The following is a 15,490-nucleotide window of genomic DNA, read 5'->3' on the forward strand; positions in this document are numbered from 1 at the left end:
TTTTTTGTCAAACTTGCAAACACTGGGACTTGGTTAAAAAAATGCATTATTTCCCACTTTTTTAAATGTGCAAATTCCTGGAGGGACCGCCAAAGGAATGTATTATTTTATTTGAAACAATAAACGTACGCATGCAGATAAAAGGAGCATTTGAAACGCTGCTAAAAACAACAACCAACTCCACCTTATCTCAATCACTCATCTCTATTCCCCATGATGCAGTTATCTATCTGTGTGATAGTGCCTGAACAGAAGTGAGCATGTGTCTTTGGTGCTCCTGTCAGATGATGTCGAGCGGCAATGTCAGCAGCATAGGTCGACCCCAGCAGTGCCGATGTTTAGTGAGCAAGATGTTCCTCCTCTGCAACACATAGATGAAAAATGCACATGAGAGAAAAAGGGAAAAGACCACTTCTCTTGAAGCGCACTCCTTCTGGCAGAGAGTCAAGGGCAAGCTGCCAAGGTACTACTTTTCACTTTCCTGACATGAGGCTGTGGCAGGAAGGGGGAGGAAGAGAGAGGGGAGGGGGGGGGGGGGGGGGGGGGGGGCTGAAGGGTGCGTGCGTCAGCAGGTCTGCCTGGGACTCCCTTGCCAGGAGGTGGGAAGAGCATGTGGTTCTTATCTTATCTATGGTAGGGCTGGAGCACAGCGTCCAACACAGACATTCAGTGAGCGGCAAAGAGGGGAAAAAAAGAGCCAACACTGAAGATGAAAACTCTTTGACTCCCACTTTTCACCTCATTTATTCATTGAGTCTTCGCCGGGTAAACTGGCTTTGTATGTGTACATACGCAGGTGAACGCACACATACACACGCCCCCTACATTCCACAGCAGCCAAGGGTGAGGTGACCGGTGCTGCTGAATCAATACTAGTCAGTGAAAAGGTGTCAAATTAAGAAAATGCTGTTTCACCCTGGACTCTAACTGAAATCCCATCACTTCCAGAGACACGCCCCCACACGGAGAAAAACAAACACCGCTGCACAAACATGCAAACTCACACCTCACACTCGAGAAAGAGAGAGAGGGAGAGAGAGAGAGAGATTTCCATGGAAATGTAATTTGCATTATTTCCACTTGCATGGTCCAGGTCATTAGATGTAAAGGGTAAGGGCTATAAATGGCAAACTGAGATGTAGATAAGGCATGTCCCTTGATCCACAGACTAATAGCATGGTCACAGGAAGCAGCGACACTCTGACTGTAGTTGGGTCAAACTTCACCTTCAACTCAAGTCACAAACTCTGAGATTATAAAAACACTTCCTTGTGCATTTCTTACAGTGAAGGGAACAGCCTAAGGTGGCAGATCACACAGCTGCCCACACCGCTGATAATGATCTTCAACAGTAAAGCTGGAGTTGCTGCCTCAGAGTCAGCATCTCACCCCAACCAGTGGTTTGATTTCTGCCCCCCCCCCCCCCCCCCCCCCCACATAAGTGATAGGGGTCATGTTCCCTGCTGCACATCTGGACTGACGCTGAACTCTGCAGCCGCTCCACAGAGGGCCCAATGGGGACCCGATAATGAGAACCACAGATCCTTGCGTCTTCTCCAGTGCCGTGTTCTTTTATGAGCCTTGACACGAGGACAAGTTGCAAAGAAATCTAAATGCATGTGGCCTTTTCCCATCCCCTCAAATACAAACCTCCGACAAGATGACAGAGGGTCAAGGGACGCCTTGAGGAGAATGTCATCTGTTTCACCGCTTATATTGTGCACTGTGCCCTGGCACTGATCCAGTCCTGCACAGATCTTGATATAAAAGGGGTTCAGAGTGCGTAACAAGTTACTTTTCTGTGGCTTGAATTCCCTGAGAGTTTAAACAAACACTGAAGACAAATCACAAAGGGAAACTATTTGGCATCAGCTCAGCTGGGATCATTCAGGCATTCAAATTTCAATCAAGCTTTAATTTTCATATTCCAATCATATCAAGCATGATATATTTATATATTGAGTGCGTGTGCTGAGAGAAGTCCTCACAGTGAGAGAGAAGGCATGCGGTGGGGCAGGAAATGTCCAGCGTGAGCACTTCCTGCCTGACAATGCACCCTTCTTCACTGAGTTAAGCAATTCGTCGACATCCAATTGGGTTTAAAAATGCCTGAGAGATCACATTAGGGCTGACCCAGATTGACCTCTGATACTGACCAGAACTATCCAAAAAAAATGACACACACACACACACACACACATGCATATATATACTGTATACACACAATGTGAGACTACAAACAGCTAAAACATCCCAGGACTAAGTAACTAACTCACTGCTTGTGTGGTTTAAAATTACATGAGCAACCTGGGAGTGAATGAGCCAACATGTTATCCTTACAAACCATAGCCTGTCTCTACAGGGAGAAACTGCAACCAGTCTCTTTTCAGAGAGGACACACAATGATAAACATGCCATTAGTGGCCAGAAAACAAAACACTTTTGCACTTTTTCAACCACAAAAAAGCCCTCTGACACATTAAAAGTGAACTATCATATGTCTACAAAACAATCTATTGTGCCATAAAAAATATACATTTATGCAGGAGATGATGGCATAAATCATGTAGAGAGAGTTCAGAAATACATCTGTTTATGTGATTTTATCGCTGCATAGAAAGTACAGTCATATTATTCTTTGATTCCAAACCAGTCATGGAGTGAAAAGGCAAACAGTGTGTCAAGTTAATCCTACATTTAACCCTGATTAACAGCTGCACAATATCTGAAAAAAGAAGACATAAATGTGAACAATGATACTCTAATATAAGCTCAAGTCTGACATGAATGGAAGTGGACAAAACTTTTTCTCAGGTCAACATATTTGTGAATGAGTGGTTTATAGTAAAAACATATAAGACAGCTGAGTATTGTATTTCATCACTTTAACTGACAACTACTGTTGTTTTGTAAATTTAGAGAAAGTGTGGAATCTTTCAGAAATCTGAAATTCTTGTCCTTTTTTGGTAAGGAGGAGGACGGGATACCTACATACTGTACCTCAATAATACATTCCATGACTGCAGTTTACTGCTATGTGTGTGCTTTGGCATCATCCGGTATCCCAGGCCCTGAACTGCTAACTTGCTATTACAGGGTTGCCACTAAAGGTCACTCGAGGTGCCACTGAAACAACTGGAATCCCTGACAGAGCCATCAGCGTCAACTCCAAACACATAAACTATAAATTACAACGATTCCTGTAAGAGAATACTAAATACACTGAAAAAGTAGATACAAAATCTAGAAACGCAACAGGGACACTGAGAAGTGACCACTTAGTAGCACAAACATGATTGAAAGACATTAGTGTATTATTGAGAAAAATGTATTTTTTGTTTGCTTGTTTGTTTTTTATTTGTTTGTTTGTTTGTTAGGGATATCTATTCTGTTGTGACAAAAGACTATGCTTTGTAAAAAACATGTTTTTCTCCGGCTGACATGACATTTCTAAAAGTAGTTTGTTTTCTTTTTTTTTTTTTTTAAATGATTTTGAATTGTGGAGCACATCCACCCCTGATGTTTACTATCATACTGTACAGCAACTAAAAAAGCAAATGAGCTTAAATAAATGCATAATATTTAGTTATATACTAAATATTATCATATGAAATAAGACTATAGTATAAATATTATACAGTAAGGATGCTTCAATGAATATGAACATTTCTAATTATTTATATTATTTAACTGGTTTATAAGAGAATATTGAACCTGGTCTTTAATTCATTAATATTTGGTGATTTCTGCTGGAATAATCAGCTAAACTTTCTTCACTCCGCTCGTGCAGTACTGTAGCCTAATGTTACACACGCTTCGCTTTTTGATGCCATGTCTTATTGCAGCACTGCTGACTGTCGCACAACTCAAACCCGAGATGGGATTCATAAAGCCGCTCTGTGTTTTATTAAAGCGGACTGTAGAGACACACGCTAGATTTTCCAAATTGCAGTCCTGCCTGGTCCCCCTCCAATGAAGTCCCCACCCTTCCAGATCAGCTATCAATCTGTCATTCATAAAGTTGAGTAGACAAATGGGCAAATAACGCACGCCCGCGGGACCAGGAGAAATAATGTAATAATGTCCGTGTTTTGATTCACAGCTCTTACAGCCCGGCTGCTGAAAGTCAAGATTTTTTTTTTTTTGCTTTTCTCTTTTCAAGTGATTGTCAAAAATACCTACTTGCACCCAGGAAACAGTCCGTTAACCTTCTGAAACAGCTTGTTGAAGACGGACCATCTTCCATGTCGGATTGAGAGCGCAAAATGAGAGAGGAGCCACGGAGAAAAGTGCGCCTCTGCAGCTGCAACTTGGTGCGTCTGGTAAAACCAAAACTATTCCAGGACGCGCAGAGGTGATGGTGTCCCCGCTGCTCGAGGCTGTGCTCGGTTTAGGAAGGGCAAGAAGAAGAGCAGAGTCTGCCCCCCTCCTCCTTCCACCAGCGCTATGACCCAGCACCGCTGGCCGAGGTGTAGCTACAGTCGGTCCGCCTCCTCGGCGTGGTCGCTCCGCTGTGGATGTGCAGCAGCAGACTGGGGGAGCAGAGACCACGACGCATACACACAGAGGAATGGGAGTAAACACACACATACACGGGGAAACAGGAGCGCGCCAGCATCAAGTCAGAGGCAACACCCACATGTCTTCCTGTGTGTTTTTCAAAATAAAAGCCCAGATACTGACCACTATGGCAGTGGTTCTCAAAGTGGTGTACAGGGGTCTTTTCAGGGGGTCCATAGCAAATAAGGGGCATCATGTATTTGCACTATAATTCCATCCATGCTTTGCATGGCAGCTGGATAAGTGAGATCACAAGATCATGTGAAAATCTATCTTGTCAGATTTCAAGTGTTGCACTTGTGTCCAAACCAGGATGGATGTGGTTCAGACTAATCAGCATCCTATGAGGTTTCTCACATGATCTTATGATCTCGAGATCTTGTGAATCTCAGGTGTCTTGCAAAGTAACATGATATAAGGTGATACACATATGATTAATCCAATCACCTGGCAACTATTTAAAAAAAAAAGTGTCTGCCCTTCTCCAACAGTTTGCAAGTCAAACTTTTCAGATGGTTCCGTCTAACAAACCATCTGACATGTCAGGTTTACACAATGACAGAATGTATGAGAAACTGGGTGATGGGTTTCATGCATTTTCTGTAGTAAACATCTAAAAGCAAACATCTTATCAGAGGAGGGTCCGTGGTCTTATTTGTGTCAGTTTAGGTCCTTGATGTAAAGTTTGAGAACCACTGCTATAAGATGTAGTTTTTCTCCATTGCTTCTTTTTTTGAGCAATAATGGCGAACAGATGTTACAGTTAGATTTTCTTAAGTATTTGAGATTAAACTTTTTTCCCCCTGAATATTAAACAATATTTAACTGAGCTATATCTAATATATTTTTGAGGTAGGCCTTTTGCTGCAGATATTTACCAAAACTAAAACAAAAGTGCATTTAACAGATGTTTGACATCTTTCAAGTCAAATTAATTTTCGAACGTTCTAGTTATTCAATTTACACTTGCTACAATAGACAAGTTTATTTTAATTTGAAGGGCACATCGCCCCTGTTTCCGGTGTGTCCGAAGACTTGACGCGTCTGGGACGCGCACTCTTGATGCTGCTGAACTGCTGTTCTTGTTCCTGAATTTGGCTGCGTAAAAGGGGCTGTGCCATATGTCCAATGCTCTCCAGAGACACGCTGCTGTTTCCTGATCCACGACTCTGTGGTCAAGGAGGAGACGGCAACCTCCAAATTCACAGCATGGCAGAATAAAACAGTGCAGTCTACATTGGCACAGATGCTGAAAATGTGCAGCATATAGTGTTTAAACAAACCGGGTGTAAGCATCTCAATGTCTTACCGATGCGCCCTTTTGCAAGGCACTGACCTTTTTGATGCTCTTGAGGTGCCAGAGCTGACCTGACCTCTGTAGCAGCATCAGGTAAATACAGGCAGTGTTAAGTTGTGTTTTACCAAAGTAAATTTGATAAATGGCCCTTGTCCAACAAACACCTTCATTCAGATCAGTTTTCAACTTAAGTCCTGTTAAAGAAAATAAAAATTCTACTTTTATTTTAATATATCTGATAAAAGTAGATTTTAAACATCTAAATGGATGTGTGTGTGTGTGTGTGTGTGTGTGTGTGTGTGTGTGTGTGTGTGTGTGTGTGTGTGTGTGTGTGTGTGTGAGAGAGAGAGTGAGTGTGTGTGTGTGTGTGTGTGTGTGTGTGACAGAGTGAGTGTGTGTGTGTGAGTGTGTGTGTGTGTGTGTGGGGGGGGGGGGAGAGAGAGAGAGAGAGAGAGAGAGAGAGAGAGAGAGAGAGAGAGAGAGAGAGAGAGAGAGAGAGAGAGAGAGAGAGAGAGAGAGTTAAAATAGTCTAAACATTCATCATGCCAAGGTCTAATTTGTGTCTTATCTAGCTGGAGATTTTACATAAGGTTCTTTTGTCTGAAGTAAATAAGATTTGCCTTTGTGCCTTTTCTGGATTATATTTGATATTTCAGCTCCTGACTTCAAATATCTGCAGAGACTTGCAGAGTGAGGCATTTATTAAAGGAATGTATTCCATTGATTTATTTCACCAGGCTAACTCAGTTGTACATTTGCATAATTATAATTGTAAATATTGCCTTGAATTGGCATGATAAAATAAATCAATGTAGTACATTCCTTTAGAAAATGCCTGACTCTGCAAAATACTGCAAAGAGTGCACATCTGCAGTGCAATTGAAATATTTAGACTGGAATAGTGGACTAGAGTTATAATCCTTTAATAATAATATCCCATCCAACAGAGATAATAATAAATATAATCTAATTAACCTCAAATTCAGGTCAACTAGATGAATGTTTTACAGTCTGCACTGGCTGGAAAAAAACAATGAAACCTGAATACATAGATAGAAGGTTAAAATTAGACAATGGCACAATTAAGATGTATAACCACAAAATGATCCTAATGTAGGATTTTTCTCTTCTTCTTTTTTATTATTTCTGAATTTAAAGGAAGTCAAAGGATTTCCTGTATTAGTTTTCTTTGACGTCTTTAAGGCCACGCTTAGTGCCTATGAACTGTACAGTCTTTGCCTTAAAGCAAGCCAAGGAATGCGTCACCACTGTTGTTTATATTTCCACTAAGAATATCCAAAAGAGACACATATAAATGACACAGAGCTAATTTTGTTCCATGAATCAACAAACTACACATAAAACACAGCACGCATAAAGACTTCAGGTCAGATGAAATGTTAAAATCTCACAGTTATCAACAGCACATGTAAATTACTTCTGTTTAAGTTTAGGTTAGGGTCCCACATCAAGTCCCAAATGAAGTGAGCTCTGTATCTCCACAACCTCTGTAGATGTGCGCCAGTGTTATCGGTGCTCAGTGCGCCTAAACAGCTTTGAGTCGGAAACATGATACAGCATAGCAAGCGTGCCAGACTCCCTCACGGCCGCAGCACTACATACTGATCATATCGTGAGAGAGAGGTGTGGGAGCTGTGGTGGGTTACGTCAGCATGTGTGCTATCAATCACTGACATTCCTACACTGTAGAACAGCTGGTCCATTCAGAGGTCAAGTGTAACATAATGTATGCATAATGTCTGTCTGACAAACTCTGTGGCTTTTCCCTCGGTTTAAGCCTGATGGGAAAAGCCCTTAAATGTAAAAATAACTTCCATCCTACAGTCATCAAACAGTGTATCTTCCATATTTGTACTTTATGATGCTGCCGTTTGATTTGCTTAAGTGTGATGTGTGTTGTAACAAATCATGCATATGTTAATTTAATAATGATTTAATCATATTTTCTGTTAGCCATGAATTTGGGAGACTGAAAGCAGCTGTTTATTCACATGCAACACATAATCAGCCTTTTAGTTGAGGTTATACATTATACGATGTGGAAAAAGCACACAAGAATACATATTTTTTTGAATACATTTTTATATTCTGAATTGTCACAAAACTTATGAGGTTAAATAAAGGGAGAATACAAAATTGTCAAATGTAACAAAAAAAAAAAAAAAAAGAAACAAATGAGAAGAAGCTTTAAGTTGAAGATGCCGAGATGGCTGTGTCTACTTCAGGGCTCACCTCTGAGCTTCCTCCCTCAATTCAAGTAGCGTATGCATGGAAACTCATATGGAAAACAAATACTTTAAAATGTTCCCTTGAAAGTTTTCGTGACAGGAAGTTTATGAGCTTATGTGAGACGGTTATGGATGAAGAACTGCGGTAGATCACAAGGGATGCAACAACTCTGTCTGTGTGACCCATCAGTGAACCCAGCTGATCTGCAGCTCTCATAAGTGGCAAAGCAACCGTTTTCATGCCGGAATAATTATTATACAACAGGAAGTAATCGACCAGTTTTACTTGACAAATAAAACCAATGTTTCATCTTTGTGAGTGAGTCCACCTCAGTACTATAATATTACTCCAACAAGGACTCCAACACGAACAAATACTGTTTTATGTACAACAACATATGTAAATATGTCATCATATTAAACTGTATTTTATTATTTTTTAATGTATGTATAAAAATGGCACATAGGAGTATATATGAGTACTTGGAAAAAGACACAAAAGCAACAGAAGGGGCCCAACAAATCTTGAGCTGTCAGATGTTTCCTGTACTATTTTAAGTACACAAAGCAAGCTGCATTTTGTTAGGGACACATTGCTGGTTGCTAGGGAGCCGCCTGGCATCTCTGGTGGACGACTAAAGGAGTAGTTTACCAAATTGGTATTACGACCGTTACCCATGACAAGATTTTTGTAAATAACTTTGTATCTGTAATATTTATGATATTCTAATCACAGTATTATACTCTTTATCAATGAGGATACATGACAATAAAGGTTCTTTGACAGAAATACCGTCCGTGATTTTGATTGAGGATAATGTAAAAAAAAAAATAGACATTACTTGGTAGATGACCAAATCTGGCTAAATCTGCGTCACAGTATCTTTTTATTTATTAGAATACAGTCGGACTAAATGAACTAAGCACCACAGACCCGAGAAAACCTAAAAATGTCTGCTGGGGCTCTCTCTGGCTTGATCTGTATCAATTTGGACAGCCAGTGAGCACTCTTTTCTCTGTCAACATTATCCTGCCACCAAATCCCATATCCATCTGTGAATGGATACCATGTGTGTTACAGAGAAAATGTATGGACATCAAAAAGGTGATGATGAAAGAAACTGAAATCTCATCTGTCTTGATATGGGATGTGTGTGTCACATGAAGAGAGGGTTCCTATGGCCGCTGGTGAAAGAGCAGATTTGCTATTGTCCGCGGGGGGATCAACAGCTGACTGAGGAGTGAAGTGGTCGGCAGCCATGCTTAACCATTCTCCCCTCTCGGCTGTTTTTAGCAAACATCCTCCTGATGACTACGGCCTCTGTCTCCCCAACACAAGAGCTGCACATCCTCAGACGTGTGCGCTTGTTCACACACAATTTTACCCCCTACCCCCACATTACAGACCTCATCCACTTAAGCACATTTCTGATTCAAGGCACTGTACAAGCTTTTTGCACACTGCACACACACACACACACACACACACACACACACACACACACACACACACACACACACACACACACACACACACACACACGCCCCAGATGTAAGTGAAACATTTACAGATCACATGCAAGCACACGCAAACATGAACACATATACACACACAGGAGCATACTTACATCCACATAGGCACACATATGCACACACACTCACACACATCACATGCGGCAGACACACACCACAGAGACTTCCAGTCCCCTCCCCCCAACTGAATAGTCTGTTCTGACAATCCACAGGACAGCCGGAGCATTGACGTCAGAGGCAGGCCCATGAAAATACAGGGTCCCTGGGGGGCTGAGGGAGTTATGCACATCTTCACAGCTTGGCTCGCAACTAGTTCAACAACCAATGAGCATATTACTGCCTCTGTTTACTCTTATTTGTCGGAAAATGCATAATAAAAAAAAGGAGTTCCACATTTACACAAAGCCTGGCATGCACAAATTTGCATGCGACTGCAATGCGGATCATCTCAAATGTGACGTAAATAGACGTCATTGCACCGTGATCCATTAGGACAAATTTGAGATAGGTGCATAATTTAGGTTAATGGAAACACAAATCACAGCACATCATTACCTGCCCTCTGTCGTCTTAATAATTGCCATTTTGAATAACGTCTGTCAGACCGTAGTATATTAGACGCACCCAGAGGGAAGGTTTGTTGCTCACTCAGACATCCTCACAGTCCCAGGAGAAAAGATGACATCTTTGTTTATCGCTCAATGTTCTGAACCTTTCTGTTTTTTTTTCTCTCTTCTAAGACATCATTAGGACATCATAGCCATTAATCTCATTGTTCTTTCTCCTTCTCCTCCTCTCACCTTTCCGAGGATTTCTATGGCAAATTATGTAACATAGTCATTGTTTTCTTGCCTGTAACGAAATACAGTGTATTTTGCTGTGGTCTTATATGTAAAAAAAAAAATGGAGTCTTGATCCCAGTGGGTCGAAAGGACACACAATTTAAAAAAAATGCATGCCTCTAATTTGACCTTGGCTTGTGTGTGTGCAATAAAATATTTGAGCAAATGCAAGTGATAAAATAGAGGATTATTACTTTGAAGTAGTATCAGCGTGTACGTAACACATAGTGTACATTTGATTATGGTGGCCACACAACAAATAAGAGGCGTGTGTAGATATGGTAAATAGAAGATTAACAATTAATGGTAAAGACATTTGACATGAATACATGTTATAAAGACATATTAAATAAACATTATTCAATGTTGTTATAATAATCATTTTAATTCAGCAATGATAAGCACACAAATTATTAGTAGTTAATTCCAAAGTTCAGTGACTTGCGGATTTAAAAGTAATTCATGGTCGGTTAAATACACATAATGAATTATAATTTCTTTAAGTTTTTATTCCAAAATGAACAATTACCATTGTCACATAAAATAATTAAAATTGAAATAACTAAAATAAATGCAACTGGTCTTGTAATGTGTGCCAAAATTAACCAATGAATTACCAGCATCAGCATGGTCATTATAATGCTGTAGGAAAGGATAATAATGAGCAAACATTAATAACAAACACAACCCGAGTTATCTTCGTGTGGTAGAAAAGTGGTAGTGGTAGAAGTGGTAGAAAAAGTAGTGCAAAAAAATTGCAGCTTCGTAATGTGAATCTCTGACTTGAATTTCACCGAACTATCTATCTGCTTTTTTATTTTTATTTTACTACATATTACTTCCATTATTAGTTTTATTCATCTTTTGTTGGTCACAGAAAAAGGCAGACATGACCAAAAGGGAGAATAAAAGGAAGCTGAACGAGACTCTCAGTGTAATACTAGTAGTGTAATACTGAGACTCTCAGTATTACACTACAGTATTGAAATGGTTCCTCAGACTCAGTGCATATGAATTGTGTAATCACAATTCATCAAAGTCTAGGCTTTCATTTACAGCCATCACTTCTGCTGGTCCATCCACAGTCATGACCACGTCCTTTATGGTCTGGAGGACGTAAAGTGTATCAGTCAGGTTACCCGGACAGTCACCATCCTGGTTTATCCATTCTGTCCCGGTTAAGAACATGTGTCATGGAGTCCCTTATCTGAGTCCACTATGACTCTAAATAAATATGTAAGAGGTTAGCATTTGTGATGCCTTCAACTGCAGTGTGGAGAGTCAGGTTGGCTATTTGGGAGCAAAGCTCGAAACCAAAATTATTTTCTGTTCAACCAGACGACCCTTTGCATCTTTTGATTGCCCAACATGGTTTCCCTTGTTGCATAAAGTTTCTTAAAGATGTGGAGTAGGAATCTGGATCCAAACCGTCAATGAGATCCGAATACACACATCAAGTACTCAGGCATTCTTAGGTCAGGCTATGTATTTTTCAGAGTTACAGACAACCTTAAAAAGGTAAGAGGCCAAAATAATCCATTCTGAAGGAGTAAACTACTGATCTGATGCACCAGGAGAAAGTCGGGACAACGAGGAACATGACTGCATCTCTGAAGCTCCATCTACTCGGGGTTGTAGTCCTTCTGAGTTTGAGACTTTAGCATCTTCTCAGTGGTTGTGTAGCCTGAAGCCTACAGTTTGTGGCTGATATGACTATGTTGTATCTTGGAGGAGTTCCTTCCGCTTGGTGAATATGGTGACAGGAAATGAGAGTCGAGTGCAGTGAAACTGTAACAGACAATGGTTGATTTTTTTTGTCAGCGTCGTCGTCATCAGTGGAGCTCTGTAGATTACGCAGCAGGGATTACATGTTGTGTCCCCAAGGGCAAGTGTCCACTGATAATACTTTGCTCTTCAGCTGCCTGTATGTCCCTCCAGAAGAGGCGCATCACTGGCTTGTCAACAGGAAACAGGCTGATATGGCGAAAGTTGCCTTTTATGGACTCACTGAAAATGTTCCGGGACCCTGAAGAAGATGATGGTCCCAACTTTGGTCTGGGGTTGAGCTGATTGTTGAGTGATCCTATTTGAAGCACAGTGTTATTCTTTCCATTATGGTGTATTGTGTGATATGCGCTTCTGCTGTCCGCTGTGCTTCCTCTGCATATATCTTAAACTTTTTACTCCCATTTGCAAACTCTTTTGAAGGAGGCCTCTACACATTCAACATCTAACAAGCCTTTTGCTTTGTGTGTTGCCTCAACACCACAGCCTAACTGGGAGTAACATTACTTCACTAGCTGTTACTGGTCAGTCTTGACAACCTATACGACTTGAGTTTAGTTTCGTGGCTCTAGACATCAATTCTATCGATCAAGATAACATTATAGTCTTCAAAGTAACTGCAAAGAACACCGCGGTATTCAACAGGGAAGTCTGACAGGGGTGAGAAACCAGTGGGGCAGACAGGTTTTAGACAAACCAAGAGATTATCCAGATTATCTAAACCACTTTTTTAAAACTCAGGTACAACTGAGCATGATAACACCAAATATCAGTAATAATCTCTCATTACATAGAATTATCTGTGTTTATCAAATATGTTTGGCTAAAGTGTAGGTTTGTTTAAAGTCTGTCTGATAATCTCACTGTTTTGTTGCCCCATGGATTGTTTTTTGTGATGTCACCATGATCCCAGATACCAGTGATTCATTTGGTGATTAAAATGATATTATCCATCCATCCATCCATCCATCCATCCATCCATTTTCTTTACTGCTTATCCTCTAAAGGGTTGCGAAGGAGCAGACACTGGCATTGACATCAATCACAGGGTTAACATCCTGTATATAGAGACAGACAACCATTTACACTCACATTCACACCTACAGGTAACTTTAGAGTCACTGATTAACCTAACCTGCCTGTTTTTGGTTTGTGGGAGGAAGCCGGAGCACCCGCAGAGAAACATAAAACCCAAGTTGTAATAAACCATGGTTTTTCTTTAAGCTGTTCCAGTGATGCTTCATGTGGTCAGGTGAAGAAATAAAAGTGATTCCATATGGATTGGCAGAGGCAAAATGCTGTTTACACCGACTACAGGCCAACAGTAGGACTTAACAGGAACAAGAAAAACAGCTGTTCTACACTGGGGTAAAAGGGAAAAAACATGGAACAATAAATATTGTATAAATATATATATGTCCTTAATTTGTTTTTTATTATTGTGCTCCAATGTCAGTGCACTGATGCCAAAGTGATTGAGTACTCATCAGCAACAGCAGCTTAACTTTGTGGAAGGTGGAAGTTATTTAAAAAAAAAACAAAAAAAAAACCTGAATATAAAACATTTTTCATTTTTCTGTTCAAAACCATTTTTAATAACAATATATCACTGACATTTTAGAGATCTTCAGCCATCAAATTTACAGTTTAGCTAATATTCTCTCAGTGATTACAATAAATGATTACATGGTATTTTCTTATATCACAGAATGAAGGAAGAGCTTTAGCTAATTGCAATTAATAATAGTATATAACTAACTCTTTCTCTCTCCGAGATAAATTGAAGTTCATACGTGTCACCAGTTTGACCTGATATTTACTGTACTGTACAAGCAGAATGATATTTCTGATAATGATGAATTGCAATTACATTTTGTGCCAATTTTATGGACAAATGTTTTTCTTAACGATAAATTCTTTATCTCCAAGGAGGTCAAAGCCTAGGAAAAACTGTACTGTAGCACCTCTGAAAGGTGATGTTTGGTCAGTGTATTGTTCATCACTGCAACCTGAAGCAGGTCAGTCAAAACAGTAAAACAGCATCCAAACATTCGTTATGACAGCTTATGAGGCAGCACTCAGAGCAGCAGAGTACACTCCGACTACAAAATGAACCATTTGTAAATGTAGAACTGCCAGAATTCCTCTGCTTTAATTCAGAGCATTCAGGCACACCACTCAAATGTACAACTATACTTCAATTGTAGACGGATGGTGTCAAGCGGTGGCTAAATGGCTAATCTTGCTACAACACATCACCAATCTGTATCAATATGGCTTATTTACAGGATTTCATCATAGAAAGGAGAGACTGACAAATAATATAATGTATATTTCTTTTCACTTTCCCTTCCCCATTAACCACATACACTTTTGAGAATAATTGTAGTAAATTTTTCTTTTTCTTCTTTTTGCTTGGAAACCTGTAAATGAGCCACAAAAAAGTAACCTTTTTTCCTAGCCGAAAGCTGAAGCCCTTCAGTATATATAAGTGTGAGTGCACTTAAAATCTGCCGTTGGCTGAAAAAATTAACGTGATCCACGATGAACATCATTGTACATTTCAACAGTTTTAATGCAGCAGTTGACTGAAACAGTGGAAGCTGTCTTATAGTTGTGTGCCACATGCTGGCAAATTTAATGTGACCGTATAACACCTCTAATGCTCTCAGTGGCTCACTGTGATTCAGACCTCGTACTGCACAATTAAATTCAAAAGGTAAGAGGATTAGTGTGAATAATATGGCGAGAACTAAATGAAAGAAATGTTGATACGGTTTCTATCAGTGCATGAGAGAAAACAGAGAAAGCACGTTTAGAGAGTGCACAATGGACAGGTGGTACAGATATGTGATGTGGAGCTGTGTGGAACGCTGCAGTGGAGGGAACTGCAGAAAGCACATGAATAAAAAAAAACATTTAAATGGGTGAAGAAAAAAAAACGTGATGAAAGAAGTGTGCGGAGTGGAGTGGAGGGGGGGCTGTATCTGCGTCAGAGCTGGAGCCAATGAAGTCAGAGATGGGGCAGGCTCGAGCAGGAGATGCTGTTACTGCCACTCACAGCACCCGCCTGGGCCTCATGTCCTCTACGTCACAGAGCTGGCACAAATTATGCCTGCCTGAACATTTGTCTCTCTCACACACACACACACACACACACACACACACACACACACACACACACACACACACGCACACACGCGCGCGTGCAAACACACACGCAC

General features: G+C 40.4%; 1 protein-coding gene across 2 annotated transcripts in view; it reads right to left on the bottom strand.

Annotated features, from left to right (window-relative positions):
• Positions 1–15,490, bottom strand: part of pde10a (phosphodiesterase 10A) — a 54,414-nt gene that overhangs the window by 30,519 nt on the left and 8,405 nt on the right. The window contains exon 1 of one of the 2 annotated variants that reach the window (XM_062430595.1): positions 4,183–4,362. The exons of the other annotated variant lie outside the window; for it this stretch is intronic. Within the exon in view, the coding sequence (XP_062286579.1) occupies positions 4,183–4,246 (64 nt within the window). The 5' untranslated portion in view covers positions 4,247–4,362. Of the gene's footprint in view, positions 1–4,182; positions 4,363–15,490 lie in introns of those variants that run through there. 2 annotated transcript variants of the gene reach the window in all.

The sequence above is a fragment of the Scomber scombrus genome, chromosome 12, assembly GCF_963691925.1.
Source record: "Scomber scombrus chromosome 12, fScoSco1.1, whole genome shotgun sequence".
Lineage (NCBI taxonomy): Eukaryota > Metazoa > Chordata > Actinopteri > Scombriformes > Scombridae > Scomber > Scomber scombrus.